The sequence below is a fragment of the Pan paniscus genome, chromosome X (assembly GCF_029289425.2).
Source record: "Pan paniscus chromosome X, NHGRI_mPanPan1-v2.0_pri, whole genome shotgun sequence".
In the NCBI taxonomy this organism is placed as follows: Eukaryota; Metazoa; Chordata; class Mammalia; order Primates; family Hominidae; genus Pan; species Pan paniscus.
The window spans coordinates 9,720,484-9,740,925 of record NC_073272.2 but is presented as its reverse complement, the minus strand read 5'-3'; the positions used below and the strand labels follow the sequence as shown (position 1 = coordinate 9,740,925).

Here is a 20,442-nt window from a genome sequence, read left to right as displayed (position 1 = left end):
AATAAAAGAATATAAATATTACCACTGAACTGCACACTTACAAGTGGTAAAGAGGGTGCATTACATGTGTATATTTTACCTCAGTAAAAATAAATTTTAAAAATAAAATCACGTTCTTCTCACCACTTACTGCTGAGTTATTGTTGGAATAATGAATTACTACTACAGATGAGTCATATACCTAAGTAAGTAGTAAAATAGAGACAACAACAATAGTTCAGTGGAATGTAGAACATAGGGAATCTAGTCAGGTCAGATAAAATTTTGTTGGTGTTGAGTTAATATATAAGTTCTACTTAACTGGGCTTTCCCATGAAACACGTTACATAGAAAGAGCTAACAGTCATTGCAATACTAAGTGAACCTGATCCTGAAAATCGTGTTCTTTGCAAGTCTCAATTATTCATTTTAGTTGGGATAAGAACTTATAAGGATAGGTGCTGAGTGTTACCCAGGAAAAAAAGGTCCAAAGGATAACAGGAGATAATTTGAATATCTATGTGACGCCTGGAAAAAGCAAAATCCTTCCTAATCATTCTACTATTTTTTGTTGGAATAATAAATTACCACAGACATCTGGTGGTAAACATGTAATTAGCAACCTAAAGATAGCTAGAATTAGCCAGACCAGGTAATTGATTGCAGGAAGCTGAAGATAACTGGCCTATGCCAGGGAGTTCAATAACCATTTTCCTCAATGCAAAATTCCAACCTCATGTTAGAAATATTACCAAATATAGTAGATATCTACTTTATCCAAGTGAGTAATTAACTAGAGATAACTACATGAAGCCAGTACCTGGAATAAAGAAACTCTTCTCAGTACTAGTTGAATAAACAACTAGCAATTACTAGGAAAACTGGTTGAACATAGAAAGTTTAGTAACCATTCGAGTCAATTCTGTATTCTTACTTTTTTAGGATTGTTGACTAGGTACTATGGATATGGTAACTAGAGTTACCTGAGTAAGAGTTAAATACAGAATCCTCCATAAAACTGGAATAACTGGTTGAAGACAGAAGTATCACATTGCATTCTCCTCAGTATTTCTCATTTCTTGTTGGAATAATAAGTTGGTTCTGTCAATGGGTAGTGAGTACCTAGGTTATTACAAAGCAAGAAATAAGAAGAGATGACTAGAATAAATATTTGATACCAGAATGGTGAAAAAAACATTCTTTTAAAATAGAAACTCTAATTTCCTGTGTAATTAATGAGTTACAATTAGTTAGTACTGGAGATATCTATATGAGATGTGGACTTCATTTTTGGGGGGTGGTACATACTTAACAGATGAACTGCTGGGTCACATGGTAGATCTATTTTGATTTTCCAAGGAACCATTACACTGTTTTTTATAACGGCTGTACCAATTACATGTCTGTCAACAGCGTGTAACAGTGAGGTGATAGTTCATTGTGGTTTTCATTTGCATTCTCTGATTATTAATGATGTTGAGCACATTTTCATATACCTGTTGGCCAGTTGTGTGTTTTCCTTCTACAAATGCCTATTCAAGTCCTTTGCCTATTTGTTAACCAGACTATTTATTTATTTGCTATTGAGCTGTGTGAGTTCTTTATATATTTTGGATATTAACTCATTATTAGATACATGGTTCGCAAATAGCTTCTCCCAAACCATAGCCTGCCTTTTCATTTTGTTGACTGTTGGCTGTGCAGAAGCTTTTAGTTTCCAGCCTGCTCACTTGCCCTATATATTTCAGCTTCCTAGACCCCCACATTGTGTGAATGTGTGAGCCAATTGCTTAAACTGTATCATATATATAATTCATAAATCAATACTACATGATAGTAAATATATATTTATGATATATAATATTACACACACACACACACACACAATATCCTATTGTTTTAGTTTCTCCTTCTCTGAGGAACCCAGCCTGATACCGAAACCCAGCCTGATACCGATACCCAGCTGAGCGAGTGTGTTTGCTGATCTTGACCTCTGGAAGCCAGTGCTTTAAACCATGAGAATGAAAAATTGTGAGGCACTATGTGGATGCTGGGAGAAGTATGTGAGATGGAAAAGTTGTTTCATGGCATCCAAGAAGTGAATGACCCTCAAGGTGTAGCAGAGGAATTTGTAGGAGAGAGGGATGACTGACGTCTTCGGATAGCCCTCCATCCATCCCAGTTAGCATGGAGGGATTTTAGGCAGGTCATACAGAAACTGGGTAATGATGGCAGGTGTGGAGGAACAGAATGTACCACTGAATGGGAGGTCCGGGGGAAACATGTGGCGGAAATATTCTCCCGTGCCACGTGATCTGCCAAAATTGAACATGGGGAGTTTAGGAGGGGCGACATGTCAGTTTGGGAACTATCTTTAGGGGTGCTAACCCAAATCTCCCTTTCTCCAACTAGAGCACCCTGCCTTCCTCATTAGATGTCACCCCCCCCCGCCCCCGACTTCATCCGCCATGTCCTGATGGTGCTTTGTGACGTATAAGGCCTGCGTTCCCACCCAGGGCTACCATTGGCTGGGTAGTGGAGTGTTGACCAATCACAGCTCAGGGGCGTGATTGTCTCGTCCTGGGATCGCGAGAGGGGTATATACAGGGAGGCCAGACAGCCTGGAGTTAGTCGACCGTTGTGAGACGTTGAGCTGCGGAAGATGAGTCCAAAGCCGAGAGCCTCGGGACCTCCGGCCAAGGCCGAAGAGGCAGGAAAGAGGAAGGCCTCCTCTCAGCTGAGCCCCAGTGGCCCGAAGAAGAAGGTGAGTGACCCTCCCAAGCTCCTCCTCGTCTTCCCCTCGCCTCCTTCCTCACAAGAAGCCTCTCCTGTCCTCACTTGGCACAACCCCCCAACCCGGTCCCCACCGCTTCTGAGGACACGTCCCTGTTCCCAGCCTCCTCCATCCTCGTCCCTAAACCACAGCCCTTCTGTGATCGTCCCTGTTGTCCTTCCAGACTGCCAAGGTGGCCAAGAAGGGAAAAGCGGTTCGTAGAGGGAGACGCGGGAAGAAAGGGGCTGCGACAAAGATGGCGGCCGTGACGGCACCTGAGGCGGAGAGCGGGCCAGCGGCACCCGGCCCCAGCGACCAGCCCAGCCGGGAGCTCCCTCAGCACGAGCTGCCGCCGGAGGAGCCAGTGAGCGAGGGGAGCCAGCACCACCCCCTGAGTCAGGAGACCCAGCTGGGGGAACCACTGAGTCAGGCGAGTGAGGTGGAAGAACCACTGACTGTGTGGATGGCCAGCTACTACCCTATCTCCGAGAGCCGCGACTAAGTTCAGGCCCAGCCGCCAGACCTCAGAGATCTCACCAGCGGGGTGCTTGCCATACTGTTGATAATAAAATGAATGTGTTGCAAATTGATCTGAGTGACTCCGTGTTCTCTGATGGTGGGGAGGGAGGGAGGGAGGGAGGAAGAGGAGGTGTGTGGGGAGGGAGGGAGGGAGGAAGAGGTGGTGTGTGGGGAGGGAGGGAGGGAGGAAGAGGTGGTGTGTGGGGAGGGAGGGAGGAAGAGATGGTGTGTGGGGAGGGAGGGAGGGAGGAAGAGGTGGTGTGTGGGGAGGGAGGGAGGAAGAGGAGGTGTGTGGGGTGGGAGGGAGGAAGAGGAGGTGTGTGGGGAGGGAGGGAGGAAGAGGTGGTGTGTGGGGAGGGAGGGAGGAAGAGGTGGTGTGTGGGGAGGGAGGGAGGGAGGAAGAGGTGGTGTGTGGGGAGGGAGGGAGGGAGGAAGAGGAGGTGTGTGGGGAGGGAGGGAGGAAGAGGTGGTGTGTGGGGAGGGAGGGAGGGAGGAACAGGTGGTGTGTGGGGAGGGAGGGAGGAAAAGGAGGTGTGTGGGGAGGGAGGGAGGAAGAGGAGGTGTGTGGGTAGGGAGGGAGGAAGAGGAGGTGTGTGGGGAAGGAGGGAGGAAGAGGAGGTGTGTGGGGAGGGAGGGAGGAAGAGGAGGTGTGTGGGTAGGGAGGGAGGGAAGAGGAGGTGGTGTGTGGGGAGGGAGGGAGGGAGGAAGAGGTGGTGTGTGGGGAGTGAGGGAAGGAGGAAGAGGAGGTGTGTGGGGAGGGAGGGAGGAAGGAAGAGGTGGTGTGTGGGGAGGGAGGGAGGAAGAGGTGGTGTGTGGGGAGGGAGGGAGGAAGAGGTGGTGTGTGGGGAGGGAGGGAGGAAGAGGTGGTGTGTGGGGAGGGAGGGAAGTGGGGTCCAGCGGGGTTGAGGTCACAGGGACAGGTCACAGTTAGCCAGACAGGAGGATAAGGATTGCATCATGGCTGAGCACTGGAGACAAATTTCCCCTTCACAGGATGACTCCGCTTCTTATACGGTTTGTTTCTTCATGCAATCTTGCTAGCACATACACCAGGTACCAAGAACTGGATTCTACCTACTTAGGTTTCACTGTCAAAATACCTTTTCGGTTATAGAAACCGATGGAAGAATCGTTTCCATCTCTTTCCTTTCAGCGTCCCCTCCCTACAATCTAATATAATTAAGAAGAAAAATTCAAAGTAGAGAAAAATCTATCTACTTGAAAAAAGCCTTTTTATTTTTGCAACTGAGGAGACAGAAAGTACATTTCATATTTCCATACATTAGAAATACACAGGTCCTTTCTATATACAGAATTTACTGTATACAAATATACAGAAACATATGTAAATAAAATGTAATATACAACTATATTTACTATATACAAACCTATATAGATTGTATACATTTATATATAAATATATAAATACAAATATAGAAATATGGATTATATATTTACATATAATATAAATATAAATATATAGATATAGATTATATATATATCTTAGAAATACACAGGTGTTTTCTATATATACTAGAACCTACTATATATGTATATATTAATGTATGTGTTTTTATATAATTCGTAGATTAAATATAGAAATATTTACATATATATTTTATGTATAAATACACATATAAAACATATTTATATATTATATATAATCATTTATTTTAGAGGGTAAGACGTTAATATTGTTCAAGCATGGGTCTCAGGCAAAAGGAGAAAGGAAATTATTTTAAGAAGAAATGAGTACAAAGATAAATATACAATATATAAAATATATATTCTATATGTGGTCATTTATTTTAGAAGGTAAGCTGTTGATATTGTTGAAGCATGCTTCTCAGGCAAAAGGAGAAAGGAAATTATCATTTTAAGAAGAATAAAGTACAAAATTATCACGATTTAATTTCCAGTTGTTAATAATTACGCAGACAGAATAACTCATGTCCTTTAATCTTACAATGAATAGCACGTTAAACTTTTATGTGATTCTGAAAATATGAATTTCCATATAATAAGGGTTTGAGATGTAAAGCACTAACTTTATAGGCAGTTTTCACTTGTTACATACATTGTTCTTATACCTTTAAAGATGTTAAAATTAATGGTGGCTTTGAAGAGATGGTAGCATCATTTGAGAAACAACAAATGAGTTCTGTTTCATCCTTTCCTTGGTGTGGTCAGGGCTTCACTTCATTAGCTTAGGAAGGGATTTCAGAGCTTTTCATGTTGAACTTGTAGCTGCCTCCTATGGAATCCTACGAAATCTAGGCCACTATACCACAGAAACAGGGCGTTGCCCCATGTCCTGAACACCATCATTTTGTGGTATATTTCTTTTGTATTTCTTATATGGAAATACCATATAAGAATGAGCATGCTTGGTATAACTCAAAGCCTGTTTATTTGCAAGGCTGTATTGACCCTGAACGATAAATATTTGTATGTTACGGATGGGAAACAAGTCCGCATGAAAAGCTCCTGCTGTCTTTTAGGAAAGCGTATTGGCTGTGGTTGTATATCTCTTTCCAAAGGGAAATTGGTGAACTCTCTGCTATAGTTTTTTCCATAATGACAGCATAAAAACTGAAATAAATTTATCTTGTCAGTGGCCACTTTTGGGGTTGGTGTATATTAGGGAGCACTTCTGCAGTGTGTTTCAAAATTACATTCAAGGATTAATTTCATGCACCTTATTTTAATGCCATATTTCCATTCAAGCTCTGCATGTCACAACAGTCTGTGATGATTCTTTTGGCATTGAAATAATTATCCATGGCACTTAAACCGTGTTTCTTTCATCATTTCATGGCAGTAGGAGCTTCAACTGCTATTTGTTGGGAACCCATCCTGACTAGCTCTTTCACTAGGGCTTCATGTTTTATTGTGATGATTGGCAGACTTGTGTTTCAGACATTTTCAGATTTGGAAAGTTACTATGATTTTGAAATTATAGATGCAAAAATGTCATTGAATTTACTTTCACAAACTTTTAATTCATTATAGACAATAAGAGGTTTAATCAGAAATCAGGCCAGGTGCGGTGGGTCACGCCTGTAATCCCAGCACTTTGGGAGGCCAACGCAGGCAGATCACTTGAGGTCAGGAGCTTGAAAGCAGCCTGCCTAACATGGTGAAACACTGTCTTTACTAAAAATACAAAAATTAGCCAGGCGTGGTGGTGTGCACCTGTAATCCCAGTTACTTGGGAGGCTGAGGCAAGAGAATTGCTTGAGCCCTGGAGGTGGAGGTTGCAGTGAGCAGAGATTGCAAGACTGCACCCACTGCACTCCAGCCTGGGTGACAGAGCAAGACTCCATCTCAAAAAAAAAAAAAAAAATCAATAATTTAAGTAATCTTTTAATTTGTTGGAGCATTCACAAATACTACATCTTCATTTAAGTCTCTCTTTATTCTACATGTTATACACACAGTTAAACTAGTTAATAAGAGTGTTAAATACTTTCCCTCCTTCTCCAACTACCCACAATCTCAGGCTTAAAATAAACAGTGGAATGAGTAAAGACCCAAAATAATATAACAGCAAAGGTGCAGTTGACTTTTGTAATCAAATGATAAATATCAAAGCTTCCTAGCATTATAGGCAAATCTTCCTGTGTCCCTAAAGGGAGGATCCCCTTGACAACAGTCATGAACAACAGGTGATCTTGAGATTTTCAGCTGTCAAAGACGGTGGGAGAATTTGAAAACACCTTGTACATATTAAAGAGCTAAGCATGAGATGATGCATACATACATATGTCTCTGTCTCATTAGACCGCAGGAAATAGGACACATGGCAGGAAGGCTCACTTCGATTCCCCTTGACCATGCAGCTTCCTCTGCTCCTGACTCCTAAGAACTTTCTGACCTATTGGTCATTCCCAGCTTCAGATCCCCACGCATACAGATTGTTTTTGGCTCCACGTCAGTGATACACAGGACAGAGGATTGCTCTCAAAAAACACTCCGGAATTGAAAAATGACAGGAGAAGCTCAACGCGATGGCTGGGTACCAGAGGGAAGGCCTTCCGCTGTTTTGAACACTGATGCTAAGCTCTAGAATAACTGCAGCTGCAGCCTGTTGGACCTGGGCATGTGTCAGGCAGGGTGTGAAATGCTCTCCATGCACGACCTCATTTCTCCCTCACATTACCCCTATGGATTAATCGGGGCTCTAGAGAGACGCTACCAACAGGTTATCAGCAAAGACAGATGAGAGGGGATTTATTAGGGGAATTAGAGGGTGAAAAGTCTCAGGACAAGCTGTCTGCAAGCTGGAGCCCCTGGGATGCCAGGAGTGTGACTCAGTCCACACCCAAAAACCTCAGAACCAGGGAAGTGGATGGTGTAATTCTCAGTATAAAAAGAGCCTGAAGTTCTGATGTCCAAGGGCAGGAAAAGAAGAGTCTCAGCTCCAGGAGAGAAAGGGAGGAAAGTGCCTTTCCTCTGCCCTGTTTCTTCTATCTGGGCCCTCAGAGAATTGAATGGGGCCTGTCTCTATTGAAGACATCTTCCCCACTCTGTCCACCAGCTCACGCCAATCTTCCCAAGAATACCTGTGCAGGCTCACCTAGAAACAATGCTTTACCAATTCCTGACGTATTCCTTAAGGCAGTCACGTTGACACCTGAAATTAACCATCACACCCTGTAAAATGAGTAGTGTCCCCACTGGACAAATGAGACAGACAGTTTGAGTAACTTTCTTATACTGCTTATAGGTTATAGAGTCAGGATTAAAACTCAGGTCTGCAAAGATCAAATTCTAAACTCCACCCTCTTAAGGACTGCTGCTCAACACTGTGGAAGCAGTACTGTATTAGACACTGTACAAGGATTGAAGAGGCATTCGAGACACATCCCCTGCTTTAGGGACCACATCCTAGCTCGCATTCATGACAGGAGTCATGTTTCTGTGACTCTACTATAGACCCCGGAACCAAGTGTGAATTGGTACGCTTTAGGTGTGCATAAGCTCTGCAGAAATCCTAAGAAAGAGCCAGATAATTATAGGCTCAATTCATATAGGCAAGTTTTTACGAAAATAGCTTTTAGCCAATTCCTGAAAGAAAATATTTTTACTGGCAGAAAAATGTTCTGCTGGAGAATAACTAGTTGAAGGGCTTTGGGGGGAGGGGCCCTGGACATATGTACACACAAGTGGGGGAAAAAGACACACAGAATAGAAACAGAATTGAGGACCCTTCAGGGAGAGAAGTAAGGAAAAGTGCTAGCCCAGCAAGCTGATAAAAATATATCTGCCCTGTATTTAAAGTTAATTCCATCTCTTGATGTTTTTTTCATATTATTCATTTTATTATATTTGTTAGTATAGTATTATCCACCTTATTGTCCCATATATTATGGCATTTCCCCCTATATGTGAATATATTACCACATAGAAGGAAATGACCTCATTTTCCTAATACATAATTAGACACATGAGTTTATTCGTTTACAAGCAAAAATGTGTCTCCTCCATTAAGTATTAAAACAAAGAAAACCATAAAATATTCCAGAGTCGAATCTTGGAGCTCAATACTCAGAAATGTTGCTAATTTGCACATTTTATATGGTACTGAAGACTCCCACATTAAGGAGTGCTTTTGTGTCTGTTTGGTTGGAGACCTCAATGTTTTGATGAAAGTTCATTCCTAGGAGGCCACTGTCATCAAATCAACTTTGCATAAGAAAACTTATGAAAACACAAACCATTCTGTCCTCACAACTTTAGTCCACAACACTGGCAAATGGAGTCAAAACTGCATGCTCATAGTTTATCACCACAAACTATGAAGCTACTAGAAGAAAACTATGGGGAAATGCTTGAGGACACTGGTCTGGACAAAGACTTTTTGAGTAAGATGTCCAAAGCACAGGCAGTAAAAACAAAGCAGACAAATGGAATAACATGAAGCTCAAAAGCTTCTGCATGGTATAATAAACTTTCAATGAAGAGACAACCTAAAGAATGGAAGAAAATAATTGCAAACTATACATTTAATGAGAGATTAATAACCAGAATATATATATGTGTGTGTGTGTGTGTGTGTGTGTGTGTGTGTGTATAGAGAGAGAGAGAGAGAGACAGCTCAAGCAACTCAGAATAATAATAATAATTATTATTATTATTATTATTATTGCGTGTAGACAAATGAATCAGGCTCTGTGGCTCCGGGGAACTGGAAATCTTCACACAAAGGCAGAGAAAGCCCTTCCAGAATATTTCTACACTATTTCCTACACTAATCACTCAAGAACCATTTCCAAAAGCAATAAAGTATATCTGGCCAACCCATGATCAGCACCAAAGCTTGCAGAATTTTGACTTTGCCTTTTTGGTACTGGCCTTTCATTTTTAAAAATAATTGTTTTGTCCTTTTGCTTCAGACATGTATAAAACAAACAGAAAACATTATTTAGGAATGACTGACTCTATATTACTGAATCAATTATTAAATCTTGCTGAATGATTGATCTTGGCAAATAGAGATGTAACTACTTCTTGATGCCAACTGTAATTCAAATCTCTTCTCAGTAAAGAATTAATGAAATGCTTAGCCGGGCATGGCCAATGGAATTAGAATTAGCCCAGTCTTGCCGTAACTTTCTGCTTCCTTACTGTCCTGAGTTTCGGTGGGCAATAGATTCATTTTTGTAGATTTCTACAGAAACATCTGCAACACTGTCTTTTTGCATTCATAACTTAAGGCTTTCATAATTATTGCAGAAGTTTCTCAGTCTCTCCATGTGAAATTTCTCTTAGCTATTGGATTTTAGATATTTCACAGTTCCTTTTGTGCCTCTAAACACAACAGGCCCAATTCTGCTACTTAAAGTGGTTTCATGTTCCAGTTGCCTGCTCAGAATATGTCTGTTTAATCCCCCTTCTATGGTGATTGATCTGTTTACACTATACTCTCCTAGACTGGGGAAGTTTCAAAGTTGAATCTAGCTTTTTAGGATGTAGACAGCTGCCAAATTCATGGCAAAAATGACATGCTACCTTAAAATATCTATTCAGGCTGGGCACGGTGGCTCACGCCTGCAATCCCAGCACTTTGGGAGGCCGGGACAGGTGGATCACCTGAGGTCAGGAGTTCAAGACCAGGCTGGCCAACATGGCAAAACTCCATCTCTACTAATACAAAAATTAGCTGGGCATGGTGGTGCGTGCCTGTAGTCCCAGCTACTCGGGAGGCTGAGGCAGGAGAATCCCTTGAACCCGGCAGGCAGAGGTTATAGTGAGCCAAGATCGCACCACTGCACTCCAGCCTGGTGACAGAGCAAGACTCTGTCTCAAAAAAAAAAAAAAAAAAAAAAGTCTATCCAAAGGTACCAAAGGTACTTGCTGTATGAGGCATCATAACTTCCTGTGAAAATGAAAGCTATGCACTTTTTCAATTAAAAACAACAGTGCACATAGATATACATACACTCCTGAGCATGCATCAGGTGTGCCGCACACATTCACACACACGCCTCCTCCCCCCCAGACACACATTATCTTAGAGTGTGCCTTGGCATCCTTCTTCACATAGACATATGACATTGTTGAAGAGACCCAGCTCTGTGTGGTCAGTCTGTGTGCCCAGCATCACCTTTGTCCCTCCACAGCTATGTGCCCACTTTGTGTGGTCTTTATATTTTTCTGAAGAAGAGTCAGGTTACTCATTCACTTTATTTGTGTACACACTTCAAAAAATATATATTATAACATTTCTATAATATCCAATAAAAGGATGAAATTAGAGGATGTAACTTCTGACCCAAAAAAGGACAAAATAAAATGGTAATAATCAAGCTAAAATAAAACAAACACAAACAAGATAGAATAAAAGTGATATGAAAAGCAAGTATACTAACAGAAAGTACAATATAAGATGACAGAAATGAGTCCATAAACACAATGGATACAAACAGATTAAACTCTATAATGAAAAGATGAAGACACAAAAGGTTTGAAAAGAAAAAGATGGAAAACAAAATACCAAACATGTATCAATCCAAGGAAAAAGGCTTAATTGTATCAACATCAGATAAATTAAATATTAATGCAAAAGTCATTCTTATTGGTAAAACAGTTATCCCTATGGGAAAATCTGTTAAGTTCTCAGATAGCTATAACAATTTAAATCTATATGCATCTAATTAAATGGCATTTATATATAATATACATAAAAGAAAAATTAACAGAATGAAAATAGAAATGAACAAATCCACCATTATACTGGGATAATTCAGCATATTCTCACCAGCTGTGAGAATGGTCTATGACTGGCATAGAGATCAAACTAATATAAATATAAAAGATTTAATAGTTTAATAAGCTCCTTGTAATGGACATATATAGAAAACTACATGAAATAATTGGAGAACACGTTCTTTTCAAGCGTTCCAGAAAATTTTCTAAAACTTGGTTACCCACTTGACATAAAGTATGTCTTCTCAAATTTCAAAGAATCTGAAATTTTCTAACTATAATACAAAAATTAAAAAGTTAATGCCTAAAGAAAACCTTCAATGGCCCTGTATATTTAAAAACGTAAAAAGACACACAAAGATCACTATGAGTTAAAAGAAAAATCATAATAAAAATAAAACTGTGTCTAGGAGAGTTTGATAATAATAACAAACTCCCTTTACTCCATTCATAATTTAAGGCTTTTATAATTATTGCAGAAGTTGACAAAGTACATATTTAAAAGAAAAATTTTACCTTTAATTTTTATGCATGGATCTTATTTGGGCCATAAGCCAAGCACATGAATATGTGTGTGTGTCTGTGTGTGTGTGTGTGTGTGTGTGTGTGTGTGTGTGTGTGTGTGCATCTGTATATATACAAGATATTCTACTCTGGGGCAGGCAGAAATGTCTAGGAGTTGGGATGAAATGGAATTGGCCATGAGTTGATGACTGCAGAAGCTTGGAGAAGGTCTGTAGCTGTTTCTTGGACCATTCTCTCCCTCTCATCCTTCACCCCAACGAGTCCTGTATCTAGTCCCATATAACAACACCACACACTGAGACAAATATTTTTGTCAGCTTCTTACCTACACGTTGAGATGACTTTATACATTTACAAGAAACAAGTAAAGGCATATATGTATTTTCCCTTGTTCACATAATATATAGTATATCGTACACGTCCATTTACAACCCACTTTTTTCACCTAACATCATATCTCAGAAAGTCTTCCTTATCATTTGATTGTAGTGGCATTCCCACCATTTGGACACACAGTATTTTATTGAATCCTTCCTCTCCTGAGGAACATCTAGGGTGTTTGTAACTCTGTGCGAAGGCTAGGGCTGCCGTGAACAAAACTGTGCATCCGCCACGTCATCCATGGGCAAGTGTCTCTGCAGGAAACATTCTCAAAAATGGAACAGCTGGGAGAGCTGGGTCCCATATCTCATCATTAATACATTTTATTACTGGTGGATATTACCAAATATTTCTCCTCGGGGATTGTACCAATTTGTACTTGTACCAGAAGTGTGCAGGAGTTATTTGCAATACTTTAATAACCCAGTGCCTTTGCCTCCTTTGCCTGGAATATGCATCCTACCTTCATCAGATGCCATCCTCTGGGAGATGATTTAAGAGGGATGCCTTCCATGACAATACCTCCTGGGCTGCACTAGGAGACAGACACGTGCCCCTAGGGGTCCCGCAAATGCATGTCTCACAACACTTCTCACACTGCATTGTGATTGCCAGGGTTCTTCATTTTCTCAAGCTCCAGAATACCAGTTCTGTCTTATTTGTCTTCTTTCACCTGTACTTCCTACCATGCCAGACCCACAGGAAGCTATTGGAGTGTTTGTAACATGAATCTTTAAAAATGGGCTGAGGTCTCTATGGATTACATATACTTCCTAAATCAATTTCCAAATACAAAAAAAAAAATTCAAGCAAGAAATAAAAAGCACATATTTTAAAAGAGCATTACAGTGTGGAGATTCCTTGGAGAACTAAAAGTAGAACTACCATTTGATCGAGCAATCCCACTACTGGGTATCTACCCAGAGAAAAAGAAATCATTATACGAAAAAGATACTTGCACACCCATGTTTATAGCAGCACAATTCGCAATTGCAAAAACATGGAACCAACCCTAATGCCCATCAATCAACGAGTAGATAAAGAAACTGTGGTATATATACACAATGGAAAACTACTCAGCTATAGAAAGGAATGAATTAATGGCGTTTGCAACAACCTGGATGAGACTGCAGACTATTATTCTAAGTGAAGTAACTCAGGAATGGAAAACCAAACATCACATGTTCTCACTTGTAAGTGGGAACTAAGCTATGAGGATACGAAGGCATAAGAGTGATACAATGGACTTTGGGGACTTAGGGGGAAAGGGTGAAAAGAGGGTGAGGGATAAAAGACTACAAATAGGGTTCAGTGTATACTGCTCGGGTGATGGGTGCACCAAAATCTCAAAATCTCAAAAAAGTAAAGAACTTTCTTGTGTTACCAAATACCATGTGACCAAACACTACCTGCTCCCCAATAACCTATAGAAATAAAAAAATTAAAATAAATGTAACAAAAAAGCATTACAAAATCAAATTCAGAAAAAGAGATATGAACATAAAAATGACCCCAAAATAGCAACTTTCAAATTTTGAACACAAATAAGGATGGAGCTATTTTGTTTGTTTAAGTGCCTATAGAAATTGTATTATAACCAAACAGGCTTTTGTAGTCATTTGTAGAAAAATAAGTACAACATAAAGTGAATACAGTAATAAAGGAAGTTGTATATCTGTTATAAATAAACATATACATTTTTCATATATGTCTATAGGGCAATGTCCATCATTCTGGAGAAGTCGTATGGAGCTGTTTAGTACATTTTAACTAATGTTCCTTAAAAAAAAAAAAAGAGGCTGGGCGCGGTGGCTCACGCCTGTAATCCCAGCACTTTGGGAGGCCGAGGCGGGTGGATCACGAGGTCAGGAGATCGAGACCATCCTGGCTAACACGGTGAAACTCTGTCTCTACTAAAAATACAAAAAATTAGCTGGGCGTGGTGGCGGGCGCCTGTAGTCCCAACTACTTGGGAGGCTGAGGCAGGAGAATGGCGTGAACCTGGGAGGCGGAGCTTGCAGTGAGTCGAGATTGCACCACTGCACTCCAGCCTGGGTGACAGAGCAAGACTCCATCTCAAAAAAAAAAAAAAAAAAATTTCTCCTAAGTTCAGACACTGCTTCATTGATTAATTCATTTGTTAATCCATCCACTCACTCAATATCTCCGCAAATATTTATGGTGGCCTTTTTTTTTTTTTTTTTTTTTTTTTTTTGTAAAGGACTATGCTGGGCCAACATGGTGGCTCATTCCTTGTAGTCCCAGCAATTTGGGAGGCCAAGTGGGAGAATCACTGGAGCCAGGAGTTGGAAACTAGCCTGGGCAACATAGTGAGATCATGTCTCTACTAAAAATAATAGCTAAATTTCAAAAACATATTTTTAAAAAGGACTATGTTAGTGCTATAAGGTATCCAAAATTTATCTGATAAAAATTCCAGGCTCTGTAAATTTATAGAAGAGGGGAAGATAATTTTCTTTTATCAGTAAATTATATCATTGTACTTAAAATGTTTTTCATTGGCTTTGATTTTAAGAAATGTAAGGAAAACAAAATGGTTTACATTAATCATATATTGTATATATTCATATGCAAATATTTACAATATGTATTTAAATGTATATGTGATATATTATTCAATCTTGTTTGTGGATTTAGAAAAAAAAAAGAGATTGATACATTTTAAGAAAACTTCCCTGTATGAAAAAAATTTCTGGAAACCGTAAGTGTGAGCTATCTACATTAGTGTTTCTGTGTTTGGCAAAACAGTATTACAGCCCAAACAGGAATGGTTGAGGACAGATAACTTGGCCAAATCACCCTGGCTAGAAAAGTGAGGAGATTGCATCAAACTCACTCCGAAAGCCAATCAAAGAATAACTTGAAACCGCTTTCAGTCACTTGGACTTTGCTTCCTGGTCCTTAGTGGCAGCTAATGAGGTTTAGAAATAAGCACATGTATCTGTCTATACTGAAGGGAAGAAAATAAATCCACTATGGCACCAGTTCAAAACACTGCATGAGCAGTCGAGAGAAACAATTTACCAGAACATGCTTAATGGTAAATCAGAAATGACATGTATGAAAACATGGGGCTGCAACTTGAAAATATTGGAAAATGAGTCATCTAAATTTGCAGAACCAATCAGATCCTGGACTGATACACTTTGTAAGTTGCAACTGCTGGATACCATGTAGCTATGTGATCAAGAGCATCTATCTGTAATGATGAATGCTTCATGTTCACACAGCTTTAAATGCCTGCTTTCTGAAATGATCAATCATTTATTAGCTGTAAGGTAAGGGCAATGACGTATACAATCTTCTCCTGTGCTTAGAGATGTTAAAATTCATGTATGGTACTACAAAGATAAGAACATGCAATAAAAGTTCTAAACTATGTAATAAAATCCAAGGTAGGATTTTTGTGGATTATGTGTTAGTAATGATATTTTAAGAGAATATTAACATTTTGTTAAGCAAATATATTAATATATTAATTATTCAATAATTTTAATTATGATTAATTTTATCATAAGCATTTTCTTTTCTATTTACACATAAGACCCTTACAAATTCAAATAATAAAAAAAGATGTTTTTAAACTGTACTCAGGAATAGACAGACATATGTTTTAAATAAAGAGAGTCTATTTCAACACGGCAAAACCCCATCTCTACTAAAAATACAGACATTAGCTGGTCATGGTGACACATGCCTGTGGTCCCAGCTACTCATGAGGCAGAGATGGGAGGATCACTTGAGGCCGGGGGCAGAGTTTGCAGTGAGCTATGATTGCACCACTGCCCTCCAGCCTGGGTGACAGAGCAAGACCCTGTCCCAAAAAATAAAATAAAAATAAAATGAAATAATAAAATAAAAAACAAAGCACATAGGTCAGCTGGATGCAGTGGCTCATGCCTGTAATCCCAGCACTTTGGGAGGCTGAGGCAGGAGGATCACTTGAGGCCAGGAGTTCAAGACCAGCCTGGGCAACGTAGTGAGACCATGTCTTTACAAAACACACAAAAAAATTAGCCAGCATGGTGGCACATGCCTGTATTCCCAGGTATTCGGGAGGCCTGAAGTGAGGGGATCCCTTGAACTACTGTATACAATTTGCAGCCAGGTGGAAGACAGTACAGACTTCAAAGCCTCCATTAACTCAGCGAACCCGTTCCCCAGCCCATGGACACATACACAAAGACTTACACTCACATCATTTGCTTATGGGAGCCAGCGTTTCTCCTTAGGAGTAGCAAGGGATGAGCTTTTTATTGTCACTGTGGCTTTTCAGTTTATGCAAGTCAACACTTTTCAACAAGGGCTGAGACCAGGATGGAATCCACGCTATCTCCCTCTTTATAATGGTGCCATTTAAAAAATTATTTTGTACAGATGAGATCTTGCTATGCTGGCCAGGGTGGTCTCAAACTCCTGGCCTCAAGTGATTCTCCCATCCCTGCCTCCCAAAGCGCTGGGATTATAGGCATGAGCTACTGTGCCCACCTAAAACAATGCCATTTTTAAGATGAGGTGCATTTAAAGAAAGGGTGTATTTGGTAGGCAAAATAAGTACCCTCCAAAGATGTCCAGGAACTCATGCCTGGAACCTGTGAACATGTGAGACGACAAGGCAAGGGAGGAAATGAGTTGGAAGGTGCTATTGACAGGTACCAATCAGCTGACCTGAAGCATGGATATTATCTTGGGTTATCTCTGGGGGAGTCCAGTGGAATCCCAAGGGTCTTTCTAAGTGTAAAAGAGGCAGGAGAAAGGAACCAGAAAGACAGCCACATGACAAGGATCTGACCCCAAAAATGCTGGCTTTTAAGATGGAGAAAGAGGCCATGAGACAAGGAATGGTGGGAGCTTTCAGAGTCTGAAAAACACAAGAAAACAGCTCCTCCCCTACAACCCCCAGAAGGGACATTGCCCCACTGTCATCTTGAATGTTAACCCAAAGGCACTCAGTCCAGACTTTACATGAAACTATAGAACTGCAGGGCAATAAGTGTATGTTTTTACTTTTAATTCCAAACATTTCACTAACTTATTTTAATTGACGAACTTAAATGGTATATACCATCGACACCAGGTTGCTTTGAAATATGTATACATCGTGAAATAGCTACACCGAGCTAGTTGACGATTGCATTACTTCACCTAAGTATAAGTTTCTTTGTGGTGAGAACTCTTAAAATCTACCCTCTTAGCAATCTTTAAAAATACAATATTATCATTAGCTGTTGTCACAGTGTTTTACAATAGAGCTCTTGAACTTACTCCTCCTGTCTAACTGAAATCTTGTACCCTTTGGCCAACATCTCCCCAACCTTCCACCTCCCCCGGCTCCTGGAAACCACATTCTATTCTCTGATTCTGTGAGTTCAACTGTTTTAGATTCCACATAGGAGTGAGATAATGCAGCCAGGATCACTGGCTCATGCCTACAATCCCAGCAATTTGGGAGGCCAAGGCAGGAGGATCACTGGAGGCCAGGAATTTGAGACTGGCCTGGACAATGCAGGGAGGCTTCATCTCTAGAAAGAAAAAACGTGTGTGTGTGTGTGTGTGTGTGTGTGTGTGTGTGTGTGTGTATATAATTATATAATATATATATTATATATAATATATATTATATAATAATATATACTATATATAATATATAGTATATATGATATATATTATTCTATAATATATATAATATATGTTATATAATATTATATATATTATACATATTATATTATATATTACATATCTTATATCTTATATATAATATATAATATATAATTATATTATATCTTATATATTATATATATTATATTATATAATATATATAATATATATTTATTATACATATTATATTATATATCATATATAATATATATATTATATATTATATACATTATATATAATATATATTATATTATTATATTATATATATTATATTATTCTATATTATATTATATATATTATATTATGTATATGTTATATAGAATATAAATTAATAATAGAATATATATAATATAATATAAAAATCTAATATATAATATAAATATATAATATAATATCAATTATACTTTATTATAATTATATTATATATTCTATATTATATATCATTACATATTATATATAATATATAATATATAATACAAATTATATATATATAAAATATATATTTTTTATATATATATAAAATTTGTATTATTACATATTACATAATTATGCTATACAGATTATATATCTAATATATTAGATATTTATAACGTCTATAGCATAATTATATAATTATGCTATAGATATTATATAATTATGCTATAGATATTATATATAATATATAATATGTTACATTATGTATAATACATAATACATAATATATTACATTATGTATAATATATAATATATGTTACATTATGTATAATATATAATATATCTTACATTATGTATAATATATATCTTACATTATGTATAATAGATAATATATAGCTTACATTATCTATAATAGATAATATATATTATGTATAATAGATAATATATAGCTTACATTATCTATAATAGATAATATATATTATGTATAATAGATAATATATATTATGTATGATAGATAATATATATTGTGTATAATAGATTATATATTATGTATAATGCATAATATATTATATTATGCATTATACATAATATGTTATATTATGCATAATACATATTATATTGTGTATAACATATTATATATTATATTGTGTATAACATATTATATAATATATTGTGTATAACATATTATACAATATATTGTGTATAACATATGTTATACATTATATTGTGTATAACATATGTTATACATTATATTGTGTATAACATATGTTATACATTATATTGTGTATAACATATGTTATACATTATATTGTGTATAACATATGTTATACATTATATTGTGTATAACATATGTTATACATTATATTGTGTATAACATATGTTATACATTATATTGTGTATAACATATGTTATACATTATATTGTGTATAACATATGTTATACATTATATTGTGTATAACATATGTTATACATTATATTGTGTATAACATATGTTATACATTATATTGTGTATAACATATGTTATACATTATATTGTGTATAACATATGTTATACATTATATTGTGTATAACATATGTTATACATTATATTGTGTATAACATATGTTATACATTATATTGTGTATAACATATGTTATACATTATATTGTGTATAACATATTTTATACATTATATTGTGTATAACATATGTTATACATTATATTGTGTATAATATATGTTATACATTATATTGTGTATAATATATGTTATACATTATATTGTGTATAATATATGTTATACATTATATTGTGTATAATATATGTTATACATTATATTGTGTATAATATATGTTATACATTATATTGTGTATAATATATGTTATACATTATATTATGTATAATATATGTTATACATTATATTGTGTATAATATATGTTATACATTATATTGTGTATAATATGTTATACATTATATTGTGTATAATATATGTTATACATTATATTGTGTATAATATATATTATATATAAGTTGGATGTGGTGCACACACCTGTGGTACCAGCCACTCTGAAGGCTCAGGTGAGAGGATCGCTTGAGCCCAGGAGGTCAAGGTTGCAATGAGCTATGATCGTACCACTGCATTCTGGCTGGGCCAGAGCGACACCTGGTCTCTAAAAATAATATGACTTCAAGTACACAGTTACTCATTTGAGGTAGTAAGGGGTGGCATGAACATCAACTGTTCCATCATTAAGTACATTGTGGCCTCTTTCTTGTCCTTCCACTATCGAGTAAATAGTAGTCAGATAACCCAGGATGTACAACAGAACTCAGACATGGACCTCTGCAGTGCTTATTTTGGCTCTGTAACTACTGAAAGAGATCTCAAATAAGGATCTTTTTAGAAACTTAAAGTAGTACTTCATAGTACTTAGTAGTACCAACACACGCTTTGGGTAAAAGGAAAATCCTTTATGAAAATGCAAA

The 20,442-nt window shown here is 37.6% G+C and overlaps 2 protein-coding genes across 2 annotated transcripts in view; one reads left to right on the top strand and one right to left on the bottom strand.

Annotated features, from left to right (window-relative positions):
• Positions 1-20,442, bottom strand: part of LOC117978598 (variable charge X-linked-like) — a 657,335-nt gene that overhangs the window by 389,190 nt on the left and 247,703 nt on the right. The gene's annotated exons all lie outside the window — the stretch shown is intronic.
• Positions 2,500-3,339, top strand: LOC117978367 (variable charge X-linked-like). Its single transcript, NM_001427538.1, has 2 exons — positions 2,500-2,743; positions 2,937-3,339. Exons 1-2 carry the CDS (start codon positions 2,642-2,644, stop codon positions 3,252-3,254), a joined length of 420 nt encoding a protein of 139 aa, NP_001414467.1. The 5' UTR covers positions 2,500-2,641; the 3' UTR covers positions 3,255-3,339.